This window comes from Silurus meridionalis, chromosome 20 (assembly GCF_014805685.1).
Source record: "Silurus meridionalis isolate SWU-2019-XX chromosome 20, ASM1480568v1, whole genome shotgun sequence".
NCBI lineage: Eukaryota > Metazoa > Chordata > Actinopteri > Siluriformes > Siluridae > Silurus > Silurus meridionalis.
The window spans coordinates 16,372,413-16,396,156 of NC_060903.1; the positions used below are offsets into that span (position 1 = coordinate 16,372,413).

General features: G+C 38.6%; 1 protein-coding gene across 1 annotated transcript; it reads left to right on the forward strand.

The window, feature by feature from the left end:
- The first annotated feature begins 1,810 nt into the window (after positions 1-1,810).
- On the forward strand, positions 1,811-23,412 carry bmper (BMP binding endothelial regulator). The gene is made up of 14 exons (XM_046876118.1): positions 1,811-2,509; positions 4,499-4,584; positions 8,999-9,098; positions 11,054-11,136; positions 13,630-13,720; positions 13,813-13,895; positions 14,818-14,917; positions 15,009-15,253; positions 16,206-16,310; positions 17,346-17,391; positions 18,366-18,692; positions 19,377-19,713; positions 21,590-21,720; positions 22,902-23,412. Exons 1-14 carry the CDS (start codon positions 2,404-2,406, stop codon positions 23,081-23,083), a joined length of 2,022 nt encoding a protein of 673 aa, XP_046732074.1. The 5' UTR covers positions 1,811-2,403; the 3' UTR covers positions 23,084-23,412.
- Positions 23,413-23,744: the final 332 nt, after the last annotated feature.

The following is a 23,744-nucleotide window of genomic DNA, read 5'->3' on the forward strand; positions in this document are numbered from 1 at the left end:
CTTCCATCATGGCACCTATTTTCTATAGAATAAGCTCCGGATTCACTGATCAGGATGAAGTGATTATCGAAGAGAAACGAACGAATGCATGGATTAACCATGTTACAGTATCGAGGTGGCCATCTTTAATCAACAATAATCTCTCCTTTTTTTCCCATTGCAAAACAGTTTTGCAGGCGAAGTTGTAGAGGAAGTGATGCAGATGATCGTGGTGATATGGTTCCTGTTTGAACTTGAATTTATAAAGACAGACACCCCCCATCCCCCCCCAGGCTATCTTGCTGAATTGTCCTTTTTAGGAGTTTGACTATGTAACTTTAACGAGAAACCCCCCACCCCACCACCCCCCAGTACTATAACTGCAGTCTAAAACAAAGGACAAGAATCTGTTTGTTTTTTTTGCTTTTAACATGTCTTGAATGATCAGCTATATTTCAAGGGTTTGGGTTTTTGTTTCTACCACTAAAATAATCCTTTAAGAAGGAAGCTTGGAAGGAAGAAATTATATGATGTAGTCTTTAGGTCCAGTGTGTATGTAATTGGCTGTTGTAGCTCACAGGATCATTTCTTCTCTCTCTTTCCCTCACACACTCTCTTATGCCAGATATACTGTCGTATTACATTAGTATGTGGACGGCAGGAAGCAATTTTAATGCTGAGGTTTTTTGTGGTTCTGTGTGTGTGGTGGTGGTGTGTGTGTGTTTGGGAGGGGGGGTGCGCATACATCCCACTTAGCCCCGCACCTGGGTCACTGGTCACAAGCTCATGCCCTTCCGACAGCTGACCGAGCGGAGTCCAGGAGTCTGTCACTGCTTATAAGGGTGACCAGCTGACCTCACACACACACACACACACACACAGGTTTATCTATTATTTTCTCCCACCCCGCTGTGTACGAGGGGGTATCAAAAAGTTTCCAGACTAATGATACTAACTTCACAGGAAGACAGAGAAATGTCAAAATCATTCAGCAACTAGTGCAAGATGATCATCAGAGAACAATCCACCTGATCTCGCGTCTGCCCCTTTCCTGAAGATGAAGATCCGGTTCACGGATTTTGACACTGTTGCAGAGCTCACAGAAGGTGCTTGACATGCTCAGAGAAGAAGACTTCCAGCATATATTCCAGAAGTGATATAAACGCTGAGAGTGCTGTATTTCAGTGCAAAAGGACGATTTTGAAGGTGTGTAAATGGACTGTGGATAAATAAAGTACTTTCAGATCAACAGATCTGTCTCGAAATTTCTTTACACCACTTATTCAATATACAACGTTCTGATTTTGCAGAAATCAATACAATGATCTCATCTGTGCCCATGATTGTTGAGTGCAGAAGTTCTCTTTGGTGCCATCTAGAGGATCTGATTACTGTGGGCACTGTTTCCGTCCTAAAGCAGTTACTGCTGGATTCAGATTAAATTGGTTTGCAATAAAACTGTAAGAAAACGCAGCAGGATCTGAATTTATTTTTGGATTTGTTATCCAGTGCCTTGTTGGGATCTTGCGCAATTAAGTGTGTGCGCAGCCGGTCACGCGCGTCTGTTTGCATAACAGAAACCAATGAGTATCAGAGCAGCCTTTGGTCTTTTGCACCAATTCCTGTGTAATGTTTAATGTTTAATGCATGGAGCAGCTGATTGGCTCCGTCCGAAACCCCTTTAAACTTCTCTTGTCGCAACCTGGTGAGCAGTAAGAGGAGATGTGGTAGGAGAACAGGCGGATCCCCCCCGCCAGCACCCCACCCTAAGTTCTTTATTAGAAAGTCGCGCGCAGACCAAGACCATCTACACCACCACCACCACCACCATCACGACCTCCACCAAAAAGGTTTTGGAGGATAAAGCCGTGGATAGATTAAAATATATGTGTGTGTGTGTGTGTGTGTGTGTGTGTGGTGGGGGCTGATCTGTTCATGCTCAGGAGGAGGTTCCTGCGCCGCGGGAACGTTTAACTGGAGGAGCGGAGTTTTCCGATCAAATCCCCTTTTTCCAGTTGCGGGTGCGAGTGCAGTTCAGTGCTCAGTGCGCGCGCCGGCGGCGTCGGAGGCGCGTCAGGTTTCCCGAGCCGCTTTTCCTTTGCGCACGCACGAGCCGCAACGTGACTTCACGCCTTCAGGACGCTGATCCGATATCCGTCACCGGGGATATTGACGTCTTTCGGCTTTCACGTTTCCGAGCATCTTTTCCCAAAGCCATTGGAGGATATACCTGGGAAAAGAGACCGGGAGTCGTGGCGCGCGCACTCGCTGCGCATTCGTGCTTAAAAGAAGCTGCACGATTCCGAAACCTTCCCGAGATCCATGTCTTCACTTTGACCGGATTTTAACATCATTATTATTATTATTGTTTTTTTTTTTTTCTTTTTATATAATATATTTTTTTTTACACTCGGGGACTGAGTGATGTTTTCCACACCGCGCGAGACCATGAGGCTGGTCGTCACGCGCAGAGTCTTCTTCTTGTTTTTATTAATGCAGACTCCTCAGGTAATCGCGTCCATAATTACAGGTAAGCCGAGCTCCAAGCGCGCGCCCGCGCTCGTGCGTGCGTCACTGACTTCTACCGAAACCGCGTCAACCTGTTGTTGTTGATTGTTGTTGTTGTTGTTTTAATTGCGATCTAAAGTTGCGCGTGAATTCGTCGGGAGCGCGCGTCTTCTGGGGAAGTGTGTTTGCCGTCGTTCATTATTTTAGCATCGTTTTCTCCAGTCGGTATATTTTCTTTCAGCGTCTCTCTTCACGCACCCTTCATACCAATGGGTTTTAATGCGGAGTAATAATCATCACATTACCTTTTTTTTTCAGAAAGAAAAACGGTTTATTTATCAAAATACAATTAAATCATTGTACTATTTATCTGTACTTGATTTCAAAAAGGCTCATTTATTTCCTATATTTAGTATTTAGATCTATATGGTACACTTTAAGATATAATAGTGGAGCTTATAAACCACTGCTTATAGATAGATAGATAGATAGATAGATAGATAGATAGATAGATAGATAGATAGATAGATAGATAGATAGATAAACAGGCAGGTAGACAGACAGACAGACAGACAGACAGACAGACAGACAGACAGATAGATAGATAGATAGATAGATAGATAGATAGATAGATAGATAGATAAACAGGTAGACAGACAGACAGATAGATAGATAGATAGATAGATAGATAGATAGATAGATAGATAGATAGATAGATAGATAGATAGATAAACAGGTAGACAGACAGATAGATAGATAGATAGATAGATAGATAGATAGATAGATAGATAGATAGATAGATAGATAGATAGACAGGCAGGTAGACAGACAGACAGACAGATAGATAGATAGATAGATAGATAGATAGATAGATAGATAGATAGATAGATAGATAGATAGATAGATAAACAGGTAGACAGATAGATAGATAGATAGATAGATAGATAGATAGATAGATAGATAGATAGATAGATAGATAGATAGATAAACAGGTAGACAGACAGATAGATAGATAGATAGATAGATAGATAGATAGATAGATAGATAGATAGATAGATAGATAGATAGACAGGCAGGTAGACAGATAGATAGATAGATAGATAGATAGATAGATAGATAGATAGATAGATAGATAGATAGATAGATAGATAGATAGATAGATAGATAGATAAACAGGTAGACAGACAGATAGATAGATAGATAGATAGATAGATAGATAGATAGATAGATAGATAGATAGATAGATAGATAGATAGATAGATTAATGTGCATTACTAATTGTGCTCAATAATATACGCAAAACTCATACAATTGATATGAAAAGTGTTTTTATTGGAAGTTTATTGTCTAGAATTTATGTTTTCTGTTTAGAGAAAACTTTAGTGTTGGTTTTTTTTTTGTTTGTTTTGTTTAGTTTTTTATGTTGTTTTTTTTTAAGAAGAATCCTACTAAAACAACATATTTCTTAACCACACAGAACATTGCAAAACTGTTATGCGGTTTGGGATTCTCGTTTTGTCTGTGTGTGTGTGTGTGTGTGTGTGTGTGACAGTAAGCCCTGATCTATTTTGTGTTCAATACTACACGAGTGTGCGGTTTGGGACGCAGCCATGCCCCTGTCTCATTGTGTCCCCTCGGGAAAGCGCAGTGAGAGATGTGGGGAAAGTTGGATTCGAGCGCGTGCAGAGCAGGTGGAAAGAGCTCGTGATTAACGGCGTGCATTCCGCGCTCGTGTTTTTTTTTTTTTTTTGAGCACGAAGAAGAACTCACGAGAAACAACTGCGTGTCGTATTTTTTGTGTATTAATTAAGGGGGGGGGAGGGGTCTTACAGGAGTGATTAAAAAAACGTGAAGTGTAATGTATTCTGCACCTCTTTATTCATTTATTTATTGATATAAATGAAGAGAAGGTAGAATCAGGTTCAAATCCATAAGCCTGGTTCTTACAGTGTTTATCTCCTTTTTCTTTTTGCGCATCTCACGTGCTTCATCCTTCGTGCGTCTCGCGCAGGAACGGAGGCGAGCTGTGACAACGAGGGAGAGGTTCTGCACATCCCCAACATCACCGACAACCCCTGCATCTCCTGCGTCTGTCTGGTGAGAAGAGAAAAGGGGTTTCTTTTTTAATCTAAATGAGGGCAAATTATTCGATCAGTTCGTGAAGAAGAAAAAAGATGGATTTTAGACTTTTATTTCTTTTTTCTGAAAGTGACCAAAAATGTAATTTTAAATTTTTATTATTTTTTATTAGCTGCTGATTCGTTTTAGCGTTTAACAAAAAAAAAAAACTAATAACATTACCAAGTGATTTACTGTTACACTTTTCACTCGTGCACGTGCTTATAGTATTATTTATAAATGGGCTTTTTTAAAAATAATTTATATCATCTATTAATTTAATTTTTTTCAGACGTGATTTTCTCACGTGAAGTTAAAGCATATTGGTCACGTGGTGAAATGCACAAAACGATCACGTGATTTTTTTAGCATACACATAATACCACTACTAATAATAATTATTATTATTATTGTTGAAGTTATATTAATGCTATTATAATTATTATTATTATTATTATTATTATTATTATTATTATTATTATTATTATATAACGAACCCCCCCTCCCCCCATTGTCCTCGTGACGTAATCACGAAACGCCTTTCATCTCACTGCGTGGCTGCAGGTCGCGCGGGTCTCCAGGGTTGAGCGCGCGAGCTGTCGAGACGGCTGCGTGTCTCGTCTCGCGCTGATCGCTCAGTGGCCGCTAATGGCTGTTCAAAGAGCGCCACAGGACCCCCGATCTCTGTGCTAATGAGCCCCCAAATGAGCGCGTCGCCCAAAGTCTGACGTCCCACGTCTCGTGTCTGTCCGGTTGAGCAAACAATTTTTAACTCAATGTCTTTCAGAGAGGCAAAATTCCCAACCCTTAGTATTCGTGGAAAACTGATATATGATTTTTTTCCCCCGAATTTTATTATTTTATCAAAAACATTTTTGTGCAATTAGTGTTAAAGTTTTTTTTTTTGAGGCGTTTATGCAAAATTAATGGGAAGAGTCTTCAGTCTCAGCCCTTCATGCATTTATTAATTAATTGGTTTGTTTGCTTGTTTTTTTACCATAATTTAATTTTAGTATTCGAACAACATGTTTAAAAAACACCCAGAGGCATTTTGTTCAAGGGAAATAATCCACAATTGTTTGATCAGAGCAGCTGATCGTTGATTGGTTTCTTACAATTTACACACCACCAAGTGTTTTACTGCTTCCATTGACATGAAGTTGAATTCAGACAGGACAGACTCAAGACACAAAAGTGTGTGTACAGAATAATTTGCTCCAATTCGCCAATAATCAACGTTCACACGATGCACAGAACCGCAGTGGAAAAGTTGTTAAGAAAATTTTTTTTTTCACCATGTGTTCTTTAAGTTTTTATTAAAAAGTTTTATTATTTCACTGATGCAGGCGGATTTGACCGTAATATAAGCAGTAACTAATAATATCATCACTGGATGAAAATGAGATATATATTCAGTTTGATTGGCTTTGAGGAAAAACATTTAATTTAATTATTTTTTTATTTGCATAACAAGATGTTATGCACTTTTAACAATGCACTTTTAACAATGGACATTGTCTCAAAGCAGCTTCACACAGATAATGTGGTAAGAAAGAACAAATAAATTGTTCTTTATAATTGTAGTTTGTAGAAAAACATTTTTTTCTTCTTTGGGGGAAAAATAGGAATTAAAAAACAACAGGGATATATATTAAAAAGCTGGGACGAGTTTCATTATCAGAAAGTTTTTTGTCCTTAGAAAACTACAAACCCATAACTATTGCAAGAACAATCCAAATTAGGATAAAGATTGTTGATTTCTGATAATACTGCATCAGAAATGTATCGCAATATTATTAATCAGTGAGAAAAATGGCGTGCGCACAATCCGCCTTGAAAAAAGAATTCAATCTTTAATTCCTCTAAATATAATGTAGTGTTTTTCCACAATTTTAGAACGGCAACTTCAACTAAAAATAAAGCAGATGAATCATTTCCTGGAATCAAATTATTGCCATGTTTTCCTCTGGAAATTTACCCCCAGATCTCTGACTGCATTCAGTAAATCTGAAAGCACACAATGTGCCCAGTTAATGGAATTAAAGGAAGCAGTTGATGATCATCCGCGTAGGTCGCAACCATTATGTTGTTCAGAGAAAGGTAAAAGGTGAAAGGTCAGAGAGGCTACGCAACAGAAAAAAACACTCACTCACTCACTTGATGCTATGTTCTTTTGTTAGCGGCTAAAAGTCTAGCAGCTTACGTTAGTGATATACGCGTGAAGTTAATCTGAATGTTAAGCGATTTCAAGGAAATACTCGTATTTAGGATGCAACTTATTTAAATTCACAGTTTTTGTATATAAAGTGCTTTTTGCATCGTCACAAATCCAGATTTCTGATTTATTTCGATTTGAAAGGTGTTTTTGTTAAACGCAACATATACAATTGCATAGGACGTCTTTGCATGCAGGAGCATTCAATTTTCCCATTACCTGAACTAGAAGTCCTGAACCTGTTTGAGCATGACAGTGCTCCTGTGCACAAAGCCAGCTCTGTGATCTACGGGTTTGGAGTTATTGGCCTGCATTAGAGCTCTGACCTCAACCCTACTAAACATCTCAGGGAGAAACTGGGACGCATCCCCAGGCCTCCTCATCTCACGTACTTTAGATCAGTAACACTATAAAATCCAGTAAAACATCTTCCTGGAAGAGTGGAGGTTATTCTAACAGCAAATGACTAAATATGGATAAAGAGATATTCAAAAAGCACGTACAAATCTTATAGTCGGGTGTCCACAAACTTTTGTCTATATAGTGTACATATAAAGGCATTCAATATATCTGTTATTAGATTTGAGCTTGAGTTACGAAACGAATTGCGAAATGCTATTGAACACCTGACGTCCCGAATTTTAAGCAGAGGAATATTTTCTTAGTTTTTTTCCAAAACAGAGTTTGGAAAATGTCGCAATGCTGCAAAAACCATTTAAAATAAAATGAACTCTTTACAGGATAAACCGACTCCCATCATTAAAATGAATAGGGGGGCTAAAGAATTTCCCAGGCCTCCTCTCTGCCTGGACATCGAGTTTTGAGAGAATTTCACAGGCTCCAATCTTTTAATCTCTTCTGACCTTTGGCCTGTTTCATAAAGAGTAACATGGGCAGATATAATCCGCAGTAATAACTCAGTGGGAGGAAAAAAGCACAGATGCGTAAACGGAGGCTGACGCGCAAACATTTAGCACTGCGACCAGGAAGACGTCGTAAAATAAGCGTCGAGCTTGTTAAACTCGAGACGTTGTAAAATCCATGGGTAGGTTTGAGACGAAGACGAAGAAATGGTCCATGACCCAGAAATGCTAAAAGAATCGATTTAGGCAATAATGTGACGTTTTGAATTAAGGAATGAAATAATATGGGGTTGTTTGCTTTGTCAGTAATAAGATACTTGAAAGCATAAACTTGTCCGTCCTGAAAACTTTCCCATGGTACAAAAGCTTTTTATTGCAAAGCGTTAAGATGGAGACTCTCACCATTACTGATAAATGAACATCTCCTTACAGAAAACTGTATATCAGTAATTATTGCTTTGTATAACAAAACCTCTGAATTTGAACGTATGCATCTTCTGACCAATCATATAAGATATTTTGGAAAATATAGCTGAATATAGTGTATGAGCTGTTGGTTTTTGGGGGGAAAAGTCCAGCGTTTTATTAAATGCCATTGCACTGAAAGAGCTTTGTGTGTCCCAGCCTTTCACACGTGTTAAAGAGGGTCAGAGGCGAACGGCACTGTACAACCTCCCGAGTTAAACATTATGTCTGACACAATCGGAGAGTTTTAGCGTGGCATTCGAGCCCCGGCCGGCTTTTGGTTGGTGTCAAAAGGACGCCTGGTCTCAGTGGGACTCTCGGGTTCTCCGCCTCCATCTTCTGCTGTCATCTCTCCAAGGCGACGTGACGGGTTAATGAATTCCTTGTATTGACTTACTCCAGGGTCTGACTTTATGAAAGGAAATCAATGGAGGGCGGGTTGTTGCCGGCCGACTTGTAAGCCGATAGCCCTGACAGCGTTTAGCGGCGCAAGGCATTCCTTTGACCTTGGTGACGTTTGTAAGGAAATAGGATGGGAGACTGTACTCTCTCAAACTCGCCTGTGCAGTCTCACTTCTCCCGCCTTCACATCGCGTATCTCTCTGTCTCTAGCCCTTGATACGAACCAGGCTCGTGCATAAAACTGGGCTGTATTATTCCTAACGTTTCCCGTGCGCTTCACACTTTATAGTCAAAACAGAAAAATGGATCAAAACGGGAAACTTTTCCAAATTTTATTACGCGATAAAGTCACAAAAGCTCAATATGACACAAACGACAGCTTAATGTGATCTCTCTGTCTCTCAATGTCTCTTTTTTTTCTCTCTCCTTAAATCTTTCCTTTTTCCAGAACAATAAAGCAGACTGCAAGCAGGAGAAATGCCCTCTAGTGGGAGACGACTGTGCTTTGGTGGTGAAACAGACCGGAGCCTGCTGCGAAAGATGCAAAGGTAAAATCCACTGATTTACCCATTTTACATTCAGCTCTCAAATAAATGCCTTTTATTAATAAATCCATAAAATGATCAGACATACTGTCACTTTTTACAGCATCACCTTTTTGAAGCACATTTTTAAAATTTAGTTTCACAGTTAGTGTTATTTCTGTTTATTATTCACATATTATTGATTTAGATCATTTTTTAAACATATTTTATAACCATTTAATAGGCGGCATTCATTGAAAATTAATCAATACATTGAAATATATTTTTTTTCTGACAGGCGATATTCATTTTGTACACATGATTTCTTAAAAAAAAAATTATCCTTTTTTTTTGTATAGCGCTTTAGAAAAATTTAAATAAAAAAAATAATAATAATAAAGAATGCGTGTGATTTATTTTTTTTATCCTTTTTCTGTTTACTTATGAAATAAATCAATTATATGGTAAAAAATAATGAATGACAATTAAATAAAAAACAATACAAATATATATATATATATATAAACAAGGTATAAATAAATATAACTCTTGTTTTACTTTGATTGTATCTTTATGAACCATTGTAGCATTGTAGATACTCCATTAGTCTGTGTGTGTGTGTGTGTGTGTGTGTGTGTGTGTGTGTGTGTGTGTGTGTGTGTGTGTGTTAAACATCCTCACTTCATCCACACATGTTCAGCAGCTGCTCAGAAATAGGTGTTTTGGTGTAGAGTGAAGTTCATAGACACCGAAATAAAATCCTCTTTTTATTTTACGAACTCTGAGTTGCTTCCAGCACTGGTTTGGCTTCTCGTCATTGAAAGAATTAAAAAAAGAATGGAAGAAAAAGAGAGAGCAAGCAAGAAAGAAAGAAAGAAAGAAAGAAAGAAAAAAGAAAGAAAGAAAGAAAGAAAGAAAGAAAGAAAGAAAGAAAGAAAGAAAGAAAGGAACGAAGGAGAAAGGAAGGAACGAAGGAAGGAAGGAAGGAGAAAGAAAGAAAGAAAGAACGAAAGAAAGAAAGAAAGAAAGAAAGGAACGAAGGAGAAAGGAAGGAAGGAAGGAAGGAAGGAGAAAGAAAGAAAGAAAGAAAGAAAGAAATGTACACTGTAGGTTCCTTCCAAAAGAAAGAAAGAAAGAAAGAAAGAAAGAAAGAAAGAAAGAAAGAAAGAAAGAAATGTACACTTTAGGTTCCTTCCAAAAGAAAGAAAGAAAGAAAGATAGAAAGATAGATAGATAGATAGATAGATAGATAGATAGATAGATAGATAGATAGATAGATAGATAGATAGATAGATAGATAGATAGAAAGAAAGGTACACTGTAGGTTCCTTCCAAAAGAAAGAAAGAAAGGAATAAAGAAAGAAAGAAAGAAAGAAAGAAAGAAAGAAAGAAAGAAAGAAAGAAAGAAAGAAAGAAAGAAAGAAAGAAAGAAATGGCTGAGGTCACTCCGGTCTGAACTCATATCTTCACAGCAGGGTTGCAGCCCTTTGTTTGTGATCTGCTTCTCTTTCTCTCTGTCTCGCTGTCTTTTTTATGAGTCGAGGGTTTATTAAGGATGCCTGGGCTTTTTGTTTTTTTTATGTCAAGACACGTTTTGTTAGTTTTGAATAGAAAAGCCCAGTCGTCATCTTTTGTGTTGTTCCTGTGTTTCCTCCAAATCTCACGGCTCCACGCTGCTTCCTTTCATCCGGAGCCATATTGGATGTGTAACGTTGCAAGGGTAGAGGTGGAGTGGTGTGGGGTGGTGTTGAAGGGTGCAAGGGGACAGAGGGCATATGAGGCTCTGGAGGGCTTACGGTAAAGCCCCAGACATTTCCACATGGAGCAGGGTTTCCATCTACACAGTAGTGACTTAATGTGTTTTCTGTTTAAACTATGCAGCACGGGGTAAAGGAGATCAGTGGTGTGCTTTTCAGAGGAAGAATTTAGATTTCTGTCTCCCTCTTCTACTCTCTCACTTGTTCTCTTTTATTTATTAGGCTGTCAGCTGGAAGGGAAGTCCTATAACAGCTCGTATTCATGGACGACCCCGACCATGCCGTGTATCACACGCCGGTGCCAGGTGAGACTCAATAACGTGTCTTTTAAGGATCTTTGTGCTGATGCAGAACAAAAAGTGAACCTGCTCCGGAAATTATATAGAAATCAACATTAAATACAAAGTTCAGGTCTCTAATGTTTAGATTTCTGTTCGGTTTTGACTCTTGAGGGCTTTCATAAGAGTGCATTTACCCTCAATTATTAGCACCCATGAGATTTCCATTTCCATAGGACGGGAAAAAAAAACAACCAAATGGAGGTCAAACATTAAGTCGTTAAACTGATTTATTGCCAATAATAATAAATCTAATCTAGTAGTCAGCTTACACAAGCTCGCTAGTGCGCATGTCACGTGAACAGCAATACGTGTCTCACTTAGAATATAGTTTATGAGTATGTTTCTAACAGGTCAAGCTTTATTTCTAGTTTGCTTTAATACACTGCTGAAGGGAAGAGTGACGTGTCGGCAGGTGCCGAATGAATAAAAGTAAAGAGGTGATTCTCTTTTGTGAGGCAGTCAGTCAATCTAATAAATAAATAAATAAATAATAATACCAAAAAATACCTTCTTTCAAAATGACAGACTTTATCCTTAAATTAAGTTGCGAAGGCAGTTAGCAAGTTAATGAATATTAAAAATAGGTAATAAGTAGTCTGTTTTATGACTAGTAAATCTATTAAAGCTAAATAAAATATGTATATATAATTTAAATATAAAATTTATATATTTATATATGTATTATTCATACCATTTCAGAAATATCTCTATATAGACAAAAGATTCAGGACACATAATCATAAGATTGGAATGCGATTTTTGAACATCCTATTCCACATTTGTTCCCATTCACACTGACAATAATCTCCACTCTTCTGGGAAGATGTTTCACTAGTTTTTTGAGTGTGCTTGTGGAGAATTTGTGCTCATTCAGCCATAAAATCATTATTGAAATCAAGTACTGATGAAGATGAGGTTAGAAGCCTGGGGTGCAGCCAATCACATTCATCCCAAAGGTGTTCAGTAGCGTTCGAGCAGGCCACTGCCAAGATCTTCCACTCTAACCCATGTACATCATGTCTTCATGGAGCTGGCTTTATGCACATGTGTATTGTCATTGCTGGAACAAGTTTGCGTCTCCTAGTTCAAGCGAAGGGAAAATTCAATCCTACAGCTTCCAAAGACATTTATACAATTGTGTGCTTCCAAGTTCGTGGTAACAGTTCGTGGAAGAATCACATATGGCTGGAAAAGTCAGGCGTCCCAATAGTTTTTGTTAATATTGTCTAGTTGCTTTGCCAAATGAATACAACTAAAAAGTCGATTTTCTTTTGTGAGGGTTTCAAGCTCATTTAAAAGTGCTACACTGTAAAAATTTGTTTTTTTTACTCTATGGTATGCAAATATAAAACATGTACCTACAAAATAGGCAGAATGACAGGATTTATGCGAAGTTGAGAAGGCAATTAGCAAGTAAATTAATATTAATAAGCATAATTAGTTTGCTTTATGAAAAATGACTAGTGACCAAAAATGGTTTTAAATAATAAAATATAGGATTTTAAAATTGGCTACTAAAAGTTCAAATTTGTATATATTTGTCATTCATACCATTTCAGAAATACCTCAGGTTATAGCTCTCATTGTTTTCCTGGATCACTATCAGCTTCAAAGGGAAAAAAAAGAGTGCCAAAAATATAGCAGCGCTTCATATTCACTAAATAAGCAACGAGATCCTTCAGTGTGAGCGGACGTACAGCTTTGATGTGTATGAGTCCGGTCTAAAGAAACAAAGTAAAAAAAGAAATTGAAATAATATTCAAATGTGAGTTTCAAAGAAGCATTTCATTTCATTTTGACCTTGAATGATCTTTGAACATTCCACATTTTGGTTATAATAATTTTGGTTAGAATATCTTCTGAGAAAATGCTTCAATACATTTTGGAGTGTGGCTGTGGATAGATGTTGGACTTCTGCTCAGAATGGCATGAGTTCTAATCCCATTACAACCAAGCTGAACAACTTTTCAGCTGTAGGAATGAGATAATTATTGGGAAAATGAAAATGTGATTTATGCTCAGCCACAAGAGCTTTAGTAAAGTCAGGAACTGATGTAGGTGAGATGAGGAGGCCTGGGGTGAAGGTCCAATTCATTACAAGGGTGTTTAATAGGGTTGAGGTCAGAGGCAATTCAAGATGTTCCACTCCAACTCATGTAAATCATATCTTCATGAAGCTGACTTTGTGCAGCGGGGCATTGTCATGCTAGGGGTTTCTACAGCATCCAAAGACGTCCTATATAATTGTGTGTTTCCAACTTTGTGCTTTTTGGTAAAGAACCACATATTGTTGGAAGAAAATCAGGTGTCCCAATGCCTTTGTCTATATAATGTATATTTAGTAAGGAATAAAATATTAAATATTATGCTGTTATAGAAAGATTATCTACAATAAAGTAGTATGATAAAGTGATAAACCCTGGTAAATATAATGTCTTAATGTTGTGTTCGGGACAGGAAGGTGTAATAACCGAAGCACAAATGCAGTGTGTGGTCCCCTGCAAAAACCCCAAAATCCATCCCAAGAAATGCTGCCCTTCCTGCCCAGGTGAGTGTGTGTGTCTCTGGAAAAGTATTAGATTGTAATATCTTGGTTTCTTTAAATATACATGTTTTTTAAAATATCTTCCTTGTGCACAGGTTGTATATTCGAGGGTCGTCTGTATAAAGAAAGGGAAGAGTTTCACCCCGAGGGAAAGCCCTGCATCAAATGCACGTGCACCGTGAGTACTCCCGCTAGTCATATCTGCAAATTGTCATTTTTTCCCGAAAGACATCTGCACGCGATTCTAATCTCCGGTACAAAGCAGCATTCCTGAATTTCTCCAGACAAACAGGCACGCTTTATAGCTTTTAACGCACACGTGTTCCTAATACACGTTTGCTCTCGGATCAAATTGAACTCTCTATCTCACAGATGCACTAATTTTGAGGTTGAAGCATAGCTAGAGGCATACTTTTTTTCAAATCTCCTGCGGTATCTGACCGAGCTCTGAGATCTGCAACTAATGGGTTTGTCTTTGGTCCTCTAGGGAGCCTTGGGCTTGTTTCACCACCCTTTAACAATAAATAAATTAAGGCCTTTACTGTGCTTCCCAGGCAATTAGAGAGTGTGTGTGTGTGTGTGTGTGTGTGTGTGTGTGTGTCTGGGTTAGTGGAAGTACAGGAGTATGGCTTACACCGCTGGCCTGTGGAGGCTCTCCAAACACGGTTTATTTTGGATGCTGGTTTCTGGCTCTTGAGAGACTTTGGTTTATATTCTCCATGGCTTTGTTTGGTCATTTTAATGAAGCCAGTGTTAAAACCTTCTACATGGGTTTGTATGAGTCATTCACTCCACCTCGAGTCCTAACATTCCTGTGCACAGTCGCACACTGCAGGGACGTACAGCTTCGAGACCTGGTTTGCTTTACTGTAAAGATAAAACACTGGAAGATTAAATAAAAAGTTACAGCATTCCACTATGGCCTTTATGATGAATGTTTTTTTTTTAATGACACCGCAGCTCATTACTCATAGTCATGTGCAGGACATGTGCATTTCTGCTTAACATGGCACTATTTATCCATTAGAAACGTCCACATTAAAACGTACATCCAAAAGTTTATTCCAATATTCGGACACTAAACACTATGCCATTCTCAGGGAAGCCGAACAATGTGCCATAGGGAGGTGTGTCCTGTCCTGTCTTGCCCCTCCCATCTGAGTCACACCCCTCCAGGACAGTGTTGTCCCAGGTGCCAGGGTAAGCTTCTCATATGCCTACACATAGCTTAATTTTACATTTCCATCATTGAGCCTAAAGCATCACAGACAGCGTGCTTATCTTTCCCCAGGTCAGAGGAAGGTGTTCGACTTGTCTCTGGGCAGCTGCTTATTCCATAGTGAGGTCTATGAGAATGATACATCCTTCAGCTTGGATAACTGTACAACATGCACCTGTCTGGACTCCACAGTGGTGTGTAGGAAACGCTGTTCACTAGCAGGAAGCTGCCAGAGTGACCAGTGCTGCCCTGAGTGTCTCTCTTACCTAAAGACAGAGGACATCAAATACTGCAGAGTCAAAAACAAGATTTACAGGGTGAGGACTGGAAAGATGTATAAGGGGACTGGATGAAAAGATGGATTGATGGATGAATGAGATGATGAATGAATAAAAGGATGGATTTGTTTATGAATGATTGAATTAAATGGATGGGTAGAAATGTAGTTGGATGAGAGGACAGATTAATTTATATAGATATGTTTACATGAATGGATTGATATGTAGGAGAAAGAAAGGATTGTGAGAGAATTAGTTGAAAAACTATAAATAGAAGGATTGAAAATGAACAAATAGATGAATAGATAAATGCTGGAATGAATATATGAATGGACAGGAAACTAAAATTAAGTAAAATTAAAAAAAAAACTATACAATTTACTAATTACGGATGGATGACTAACTGGTGGTGCAATGTTTAGATTGATAGATGAATAAAAGTATCAAAGTATAGCGGATGGATGGATGGATGGATGGATGGATGGATGGATGGATGGATGGATCCTATGGATGAAATGCAAATATGGATGCAACAAGTAAGGATGAATGACAGTGGGGAATGTTGAACTCACTGAATGGATGGATGGATGGATGGATGGATGGATGGATGGATGGCTGGATTGACTATAAACGGTGATTAGATTGATAGATGAAGAGCTGGAAGCTAAATTAGTGGATTTATGAATAGATGGATAATATAGATGAATGTCTAACTGGGGTGCAATAATTGGACAGATGAATAGATGGACTGATGTATGTAAATGATGAAACTAAAGGATAGAAATAGGATAGGATGAGTGCATGTAGAATTGATGAATGTATGTATTAATAGACACATTGGATACCCATAAATAGTAGTATATTTCTCTCTCTCTATTTCTCTCTCTCGCTCTCTCTCTCTCTCTCTCTCTTTCTCTCTCTCTCTCTCTCTCTCTCTCTCTCTCTCTCTCTCTCTCTCTCTCTCTCTCTCTCTCGCTCTCTCTTCCTGTAGGATGGGGATCACTGGTCATCTGTGAACTGCACATTATGCACCTGTGTAAAGGGGACCATCGAGTGTCAGCCTAAACATTGTGTGCCAGTGACCAGCTGTCCTGCGGTGAGGAACTTAAACATGCACAGACCAACCGACATGCACACACACACAATATTCCGACTTTTCAACAAAACGAGCACTACAGCACCACCAATAGAAAACCACACAGAACTGTATAAAGAAGCCAAACCGGGGCTGATTTCCATCCTAGCCTTCTTTGCTAACATATCTATAACAAAACATAAGCAGTGACTGAGAAGATATCACGAACATAAAACAGATTGAAATACAATGCTGTTTGAAGTTCTAAATATATGTGTGTAAGTGATAGTTTGTCCCACATAAGTCCTATTATGGAATAATGCATTATTCAAACCTTGTTTCATTGGCAAGCTACTGACATTGGACATGACCAGCCATGTTATGTGACATTCAGTCTGGAATAATGGATCTTCGCAGTAAGATCTGTAAATCCCATCTCTCTAACCCTGACCATCTGTTCACCGCCCATCACATCAGCCTCTTAGCAGAATTACAGCCTGTAACTAACTAACGTTGGGAATATCCTCCTGTGTGGTATGCTGATGTAACTTATACACTGTCGTGATTTATTCTCTCTGCGCCTGTGATTTATCTTTGCCCAGGGCAATTCCACTACTCAACCAGATATCTGATTTTCACCCATCCTGCATATTTCCCAGCACACACCTGTCCTTGATTTAGGGGACAGCCAGACAACACGAACAGCCTTTCCACTGCTTTGCCTTGTGTTTGACTGACAGCAAAGAAACAGCCCTCTATATTTAGACGCTCTCTCAAACCACAGCCCTTTGTATACGCTGAATGCACCATGGTTCCGGTTGAGTGTATGGCTCGATGTGTGTGTTGTGTTTTTGGGCTGGAGGGGCGGAAGGGATCGGTGGGTAAGAAGGGGGGAAGGGACCTTTGATGTGCATTTCTGATGGTATTTAAAACAATCTATCCGCTTCCACTGGGGCTCTGAGACACTATGTCTGTTCGTGTGACTCTATATGTTTGGACTTTGTCTATAAAATGGTGCTCATTTTTTTTTCCTGCATGCTATGTGTGTTATTGCAGAATAAGATACTGAACCGGACTGGCTGCTGTCCTGTTTGCACTGAAAGTGAGTAAGTTTACCTTCACCATTATCCCGCCTTTGCCCTTAGGACATGCTGCACAAAAAGCAGTTTTTATTGATTCAAAGACCATAATCATTTCCACTGTGATAGTTAAAAAGGCAACACTACAATAGAAGACTAATTAGTGAACTGAATATACAGAATTTTTAGACAAATAGAACATATGTATAAAAGCCAGGCTATTGTTTTATTCAAGTAAAAGCTCCTTAGCGTGTTTTGATGGCCCAGATGTAAAATAGTAGCTCTAATACGGTCCCACGCAGGGGACGACTCTGTTATTCATTTCTGTGTCTGTAGTAAGTTTTAATATAACAATTAGCCCGATTAGTAACTGTATAGCTGATTAAGGGTTTCAAAATAAATACTTTACTACTGTTCTCTGGTGACTGCTATTATTATTATTATACAGAAAGATGGTGGTGGTGAAACTTACACTTCTAATCATAAAAAAAGCATAACTTGTAGCCTGATCGTAAAATGATCATTATTATAACAACCCTCGTAGCCCTGAGACCCCTATAATGGTGGTAGTATTTGGGTAAATGAATGCTTTAATACTTTACAGTAAGCTACCACAATGCATCAAAAAATAAAGGCCTGGTACCTACTGTAGTTTGTTGGTAGGTATATTAAATTATAGTCATGTCACATCACTCACTTTTTTTTTACATTTAAGATAAGGTCAAAAGGCCAGGCAGCTGAAGTCTGTCTCATGTTAACTTCCAGTGCAATCAGATCCGCCGTGCACAATTCTCCAGTGTGTGTTAAAACCAACCACGGTCATGTTTCCTCTCAAATAATGGACCTACTATAGGAAAAAAAAATGCCAATCTAAGGCATGAGTGAAGGGCAAACAAAACAGCAAATTGAATTAAATGAAACGATAAGGTCAGCCTGAAACTGATGTTTGTGTCAAATGCTGTAACATCACGATAAAGTATTCTCCTCTCTTTCTCAGAACCAGGTGTGTGTACTGTATTCGGCGACCCCCATTACAACACGTTCGACGGACGCACCTTTAACTTCCAGGGCACGTGTCAGTATGTCCTGACCAAGGACTGCACGTCAGCGAGTGGCTTCACTGTGTTGGTGAAGAATGATGCTCGAAAAACACGCTCGTTCTCCTGGACCAAGTCGGTGGAGCTGCGTATGCCGGGGATGACCGTGAGCCTGCACCAACACTTAACAGTGCGTCAGAACGGCACTCGCGTCGCTCTGCCGTTCCACAGCACCGGCGTCCACATCGACCTCGATGGATACCTGCTGAAACTCACCACCATCATAGGTAAGGACCAAGAGGGGTGAAGGTGCTAATTATGGGATATATTACATCATTTCACACCAAGCTTAATAAATACAAGCTATAAATATCAGTACCAGTCCAGGGGTCCAGTCCGGTACACTTCTGTCCTTTTTTTAGACTGAACAAATGCCGAACAATGAGCTGACAGAAAACCTGTGTCCTAGCATGTGACACCTGAGCCATATGTATAAAGGTCCTTGATTATGTTCTAGGCATTCGTCCAGGAAAATAGTCAAAGTACAATATTATAATGCATGGCTTCTTAGGGTGTCCATATTAAAGGGAAGTCTATTTAATTTTTTTTTATTAATATTATTATTATATTAGCTTTAATGTGCATTCTATGCCTATAAAATATTTTATTCTTCAATATATACAACAAATCTATCTCCATTTCCAAAAAAGATTATTGTTATACATTAACTAGACCAATCAATAATCTTTTGTTGTTATTTCCTAAAACATCTAATCGTGAAGTAATGTAAAAGTAAAAGTGAGGAGGTGAAAGATAGAGTTCAATTTCAATAAAATATTTTTCCAAGCTTTTTTAAATAAGCATTGTCTTCATTTAACAATTAAAATATATTTGTTTATGACAATAAATATCATGGTGTTGTGTATTAATGTGTGTATTCCTGTATGTGTGCATATATGTGTGTGTGTCAGGTCTGGAGATCACATGGGATGGTGACAGTCTGGTGGAAGTAGTCGCCGCTCCTCATCTGAAGAATCGTCTCTGTGGTCTGTGTGGTAACTACAATGGTCACAGGCGGGATGACTCGGTGGGAAGTGATGGTCAGTTCAAATACGACGTGGACGAGTTTGCAGATTCATGGCGTGTGGATGGTAATGAGGTGTGTGAGCAGCCTCCCCGCAGGCCCACGCCATCTCTCTGCCCAGGCACGGTCAAGGTGAAGATTCGTGCACACCGCTCCTGCCACAAGCTCAAATCCTGGGAGTTCCAGAAGTGCCACTCTGCGGTCGATTTTGCCCCCTTCTATAGGTGACTCATTTTTGCCTCGCTAAAACAAAAACATAGTTATATGTTTATTTGTTTGGGGTAGAAAACATCTAATTTTGTAACTGATGTACCACATAATATACTTGTGCAGTCTCTACTTTTTTTTTCTGTAGTTGTGCTAGACTGTCTGTCTGTCTGTCTGTCTGTCTGTCTGTCTGTCAGACTGTCTGTCTGTATATCTGTCTGACTGTCTGTCTATGCTCTTACCTAATGCTTACTTATTTACAATTGGCTGAAATATAGTATAGCAGTAAACAGGTCATTATATAAAATAGTATTGTAAATAGGTTAAACTATTAACTAGTATCATAGCAAACAGTCAAAATATGAACTCTGTTATAAAAGGCTTAAATGTGAACAATGTTTACAATATATAAAATATATAAAACCAGAAGATAAACCAGCATTCTACAAAAACAAAAACATGCTAGCATATGAACTAGCATGATACTCAACAAGCTAAACATTAACTATTATTATATTAAACAGGCTAAACATGCATAAGCTGTAGATTATACAGGCTAGAATGTGAACTAGCGTTATAGTAATTTGAAAAAATTACTATTTAAAGATAATAAAAAAGATATGTACTAATTGCTACTATTAGCATTGTTACTATGACTGGTTTATATAGAGGTCTGGTGTCTCCTGCACCAAGCCTACAGTTTAGGAACATTTAGGAACATTCAAGGCTGAAATATGAGTTGCTATCATTATTGTTGCAAGCATTATTAAGTTAATCTGCATTTGTTATGCAAAAACGCTACAGAAGGCTAAAATAATATTAATACTAGTCAAATAATTGTCAAGTATTTTGATTCCTCATACGAATAAAAACCCTGTTCTGTATGCAAATGTCACAGTCACAAGATAATTCACATCGATCAGAATTAAAATTCAATTTAATTTGATTACTGCTAAATCGATTAAGTTTAACAACTTGGTAAGCACCAGAGCCTGTGTACAGGTCCATCACAAGCTAATATAAGGAGGACAGAAGGTTTGCCCAATGGTGGAAAATCTGAATTAGTGGCCTCCTTTATGTTTTAGTTCTTTAGGTAGTAGATGGATATTATTCAACTGTGAAGGACAAAAATCCAGATGTGGATGAATGTAAAAAAGAAAATAACAAAGTTGCCTTCATTATCATTGCTAGCGTTACTATCCAAATGTATTATGCACAAACACTGGCACAGGCTAAAACAATACTTGTGTATTATTAAATAATGTCAACTCTTGATTCCTAAAAAGCTCCATCCCTCTGCAAACCAGTGTATAAATGTCACAGACAGGAGCTAGCTAATTCACATAAATCGGGATTAAAATTCAATTTCTGCTTCGAGCTTGGTTTAAATCGATGAGGATTCAGTTTAAAACATTAGTGCAATGCATTAAAGGATTTTAGCTGTAAATTGCTAATGAAATATTCATGCACAAATGCTCAAAATAAGTATAAAATATATGCATGTGTGGTGAGGTCATGGCCTAGAGGGTTAAGGAATTGGACTTTGGCTCTGAGGTTGTGGATTTGAGTCCCACCCGTACCAGGCTGCCACTCTGCAGCTGCGAGAGGAGGATGGTGGGTGTTGGGCTTGCAACCCGACCCTGTAGCGAAAATTTCTACGGAAACGGCAAATAAGCCATCAGGCCCTTTACGTGGTGTGGGAGAAATAAAATTTAGTTTTCTTTCAGAGTGATCAAAAACCTAGGTGTAATTATTCTCCTAAACACTAGATGCTGCTCTTGTTCCATGGTTTGAAGCACAAGCCGTACATTTTAGGAGTATGATTCTGGATTTGTGTAATCTAATGATACTATAATTTTTTTAATTAATTCCTTAAGTATTGTCTCTGTTCAGGTCGTGTGTTACGGACATGTGTGAATGCCCAGTGCATAAGAACTGCTACTGCGAGTCCTTTATCGCCTACAGCCGGGCGTGTGAGAGAGAGGGAGCGCCTGTGCTCTGGAGGCCTGAACAGTCTTGTATGAGTAAGTATGAGATGCTAAAGGAAATCAGAAATTACTCTTGAGGTGCATTTAAGTCCTATTTTTCTCTTATTTCTCACTGATAAGCTCTGTTAGAAGGAGTGTTTCATTTTGGATGATGTGACAGTAGGAACAGGCCAAAGAGATCAGGAATATCATTTCTGAATGTTTATAGATTGCTTTAAAGAAGACTTGAGACTGCAAAAATTTGGTCAGAATCAAATGGAGCATTGGGTTTTGTTAGAAAAAAGAAAGAAAGAGGCTTTTTACCCGTCACATATTATGGATGGTATGATTCATCATCAAAATTTAACGATTTAAAAAGGTGTGCATTGGAAATTTGTATCATGAAACAAATTTTAACATATTTGCATCAGTAAAATCCCTAATTTATTTATATATAATTATTAGTAGATGTGCTTTACATAAATTTAAATAAAATAGTAAAAGTGACCAATAATTTGTGAATTTTTAATCATTCATACATTTTTTCTTTGCCTGATTAACGTGTCTCACAGATTTCCCTTTTCAACATTCGATGATTTTGGTCTTTGTTTTGATCAGAAACCAGTCTTTGTATTATTACCTAATTGCAATGAGGGATGAAGTACACAAACCATGAAGTTGAGTTAAATTAGAGAGTAAAATATGACTTCAGTAAAAGTAAAAGTGTCCCTTTAAACGTTCACTTGAGTAAAAGTACAAAAGTATTTCCCTTCAAATGAACTTAAGTATCCAAAGTGTTATGATTTATTATGACTATAATGTTCCTGTTATCATTTTTGTCACAAGACTCATTGCTTAATCAACTTTATGTTTAAAGACTCGAATGTGACTCTCAGCACACTGATCTATTAATGAGTCAAAACCTGATTGAGCCCAAAACCTTCTTTTTAACTACTTCAATTGCGCAAATAAGGCCACAGGTGTTGTGGCGAGTTTTTTTGTGTTTGGTTTTCAAAATGTTGAGAAAAAAAGATTAGGCCCACCTATAGATACAACTTTATCTATCTTATTGTGGTCACCTGCTCTGTGTTAATTCATGATATACTTCTATGTTTACTCTGTTTTTTTGTGGGGGATTTTTAGATTCTTTATCCTTTGACCCCTAAAAACATTCGAATTAGCAGTATCTAATACAAGTCCAAACGAGAACTAACATTTTTGCTTCTCTTTCTGTGCAGCCACGCAATGCAGACACGGCGCCGTGTACGACACCTGCGGCCCCGGCTGCACCAAAACCTGCGACAACTGGAATGAGATCGGACCGTGCACGAGACCCTGCGTTGCCGGCTGCCACTGCCCTGCTAATCTGGTATTCAACCAGGGCCAGTGCGTAAAACCCATGTCCTGCCCAGGCCGGTGACCCGAGTGACTCCGGCGTCCCTGCATGCAGGCGAGTGGCCAAAGACACCCCCCAAAAAAAAACACAGTGGGAATGGTGAGCCTGTGTTACTCTTCAGGTATCGGGATAGCGGGACAGGATAAGCGTGAACCCTGAGCACATCGCACAGACTGCGCCACCTTCGTCCCATCTTGTTTACTGCACGAGCAGCTCGTGTTCAGTTCACGTTGGACCTCCGACTGCAGGAAAGACGCCAACTGGAGACTCAATAGAAGGCATTCAACAAAAAAGGACTTGTACACAGAAAAATGCTAATTTTATTAACGTCGATTAAATGAATTATTTATGTATTTACTTGTTAATTTAGATGTGTTTATTTTGTATATGCTGTGCCTGAAGAGAAGCACTAACACGGCTGTTAAAAGCTCACAGAAAAAAAAAGTACTGTATTGTTAAATAGCCGGCGACGTTGCGGCTGCGTACGAGCGTTTGAGTGAACTTTCCGTACATGGAAATCGCCTAATAAGCAATTATTTATAAAACACGTCGAGACCCACATCCTCGGGAAAGCTATGAGCCGACGTCTTTTTACGTGGGTGTGGAGGAAGCGTGGAAAGCACCAAGGCCTGTATTCAGGTCCGTCACAAGCTGATACGAGAAGGACAGAAGGCTGTTGGTTTGC

Bases quoted from the DNA above. Each gene is read 5' to 3' on its own strand.
- bmper (XM_046876118.1), top strand. From the start codon at position 2,404: ATGTTTTCCACACCGCGCGAGACCATGAGGCTGGTCGTCACGCGCAGA. The intron at 2,510-4,498 runs GTAAGCCGAGCT...CGTCTCGCGCAG, and splicing joins AATCGCGTCCATAATTACAG to GAACGGAGGCGAGCTGTGAC. The intron at 13,896-14,817 runs GTGAGTACTCCC...TGCCATTCTCAG, and splicing joins GCATCAAATGCACGTGCACC to GGAAGCCGAACAATGTGCCA.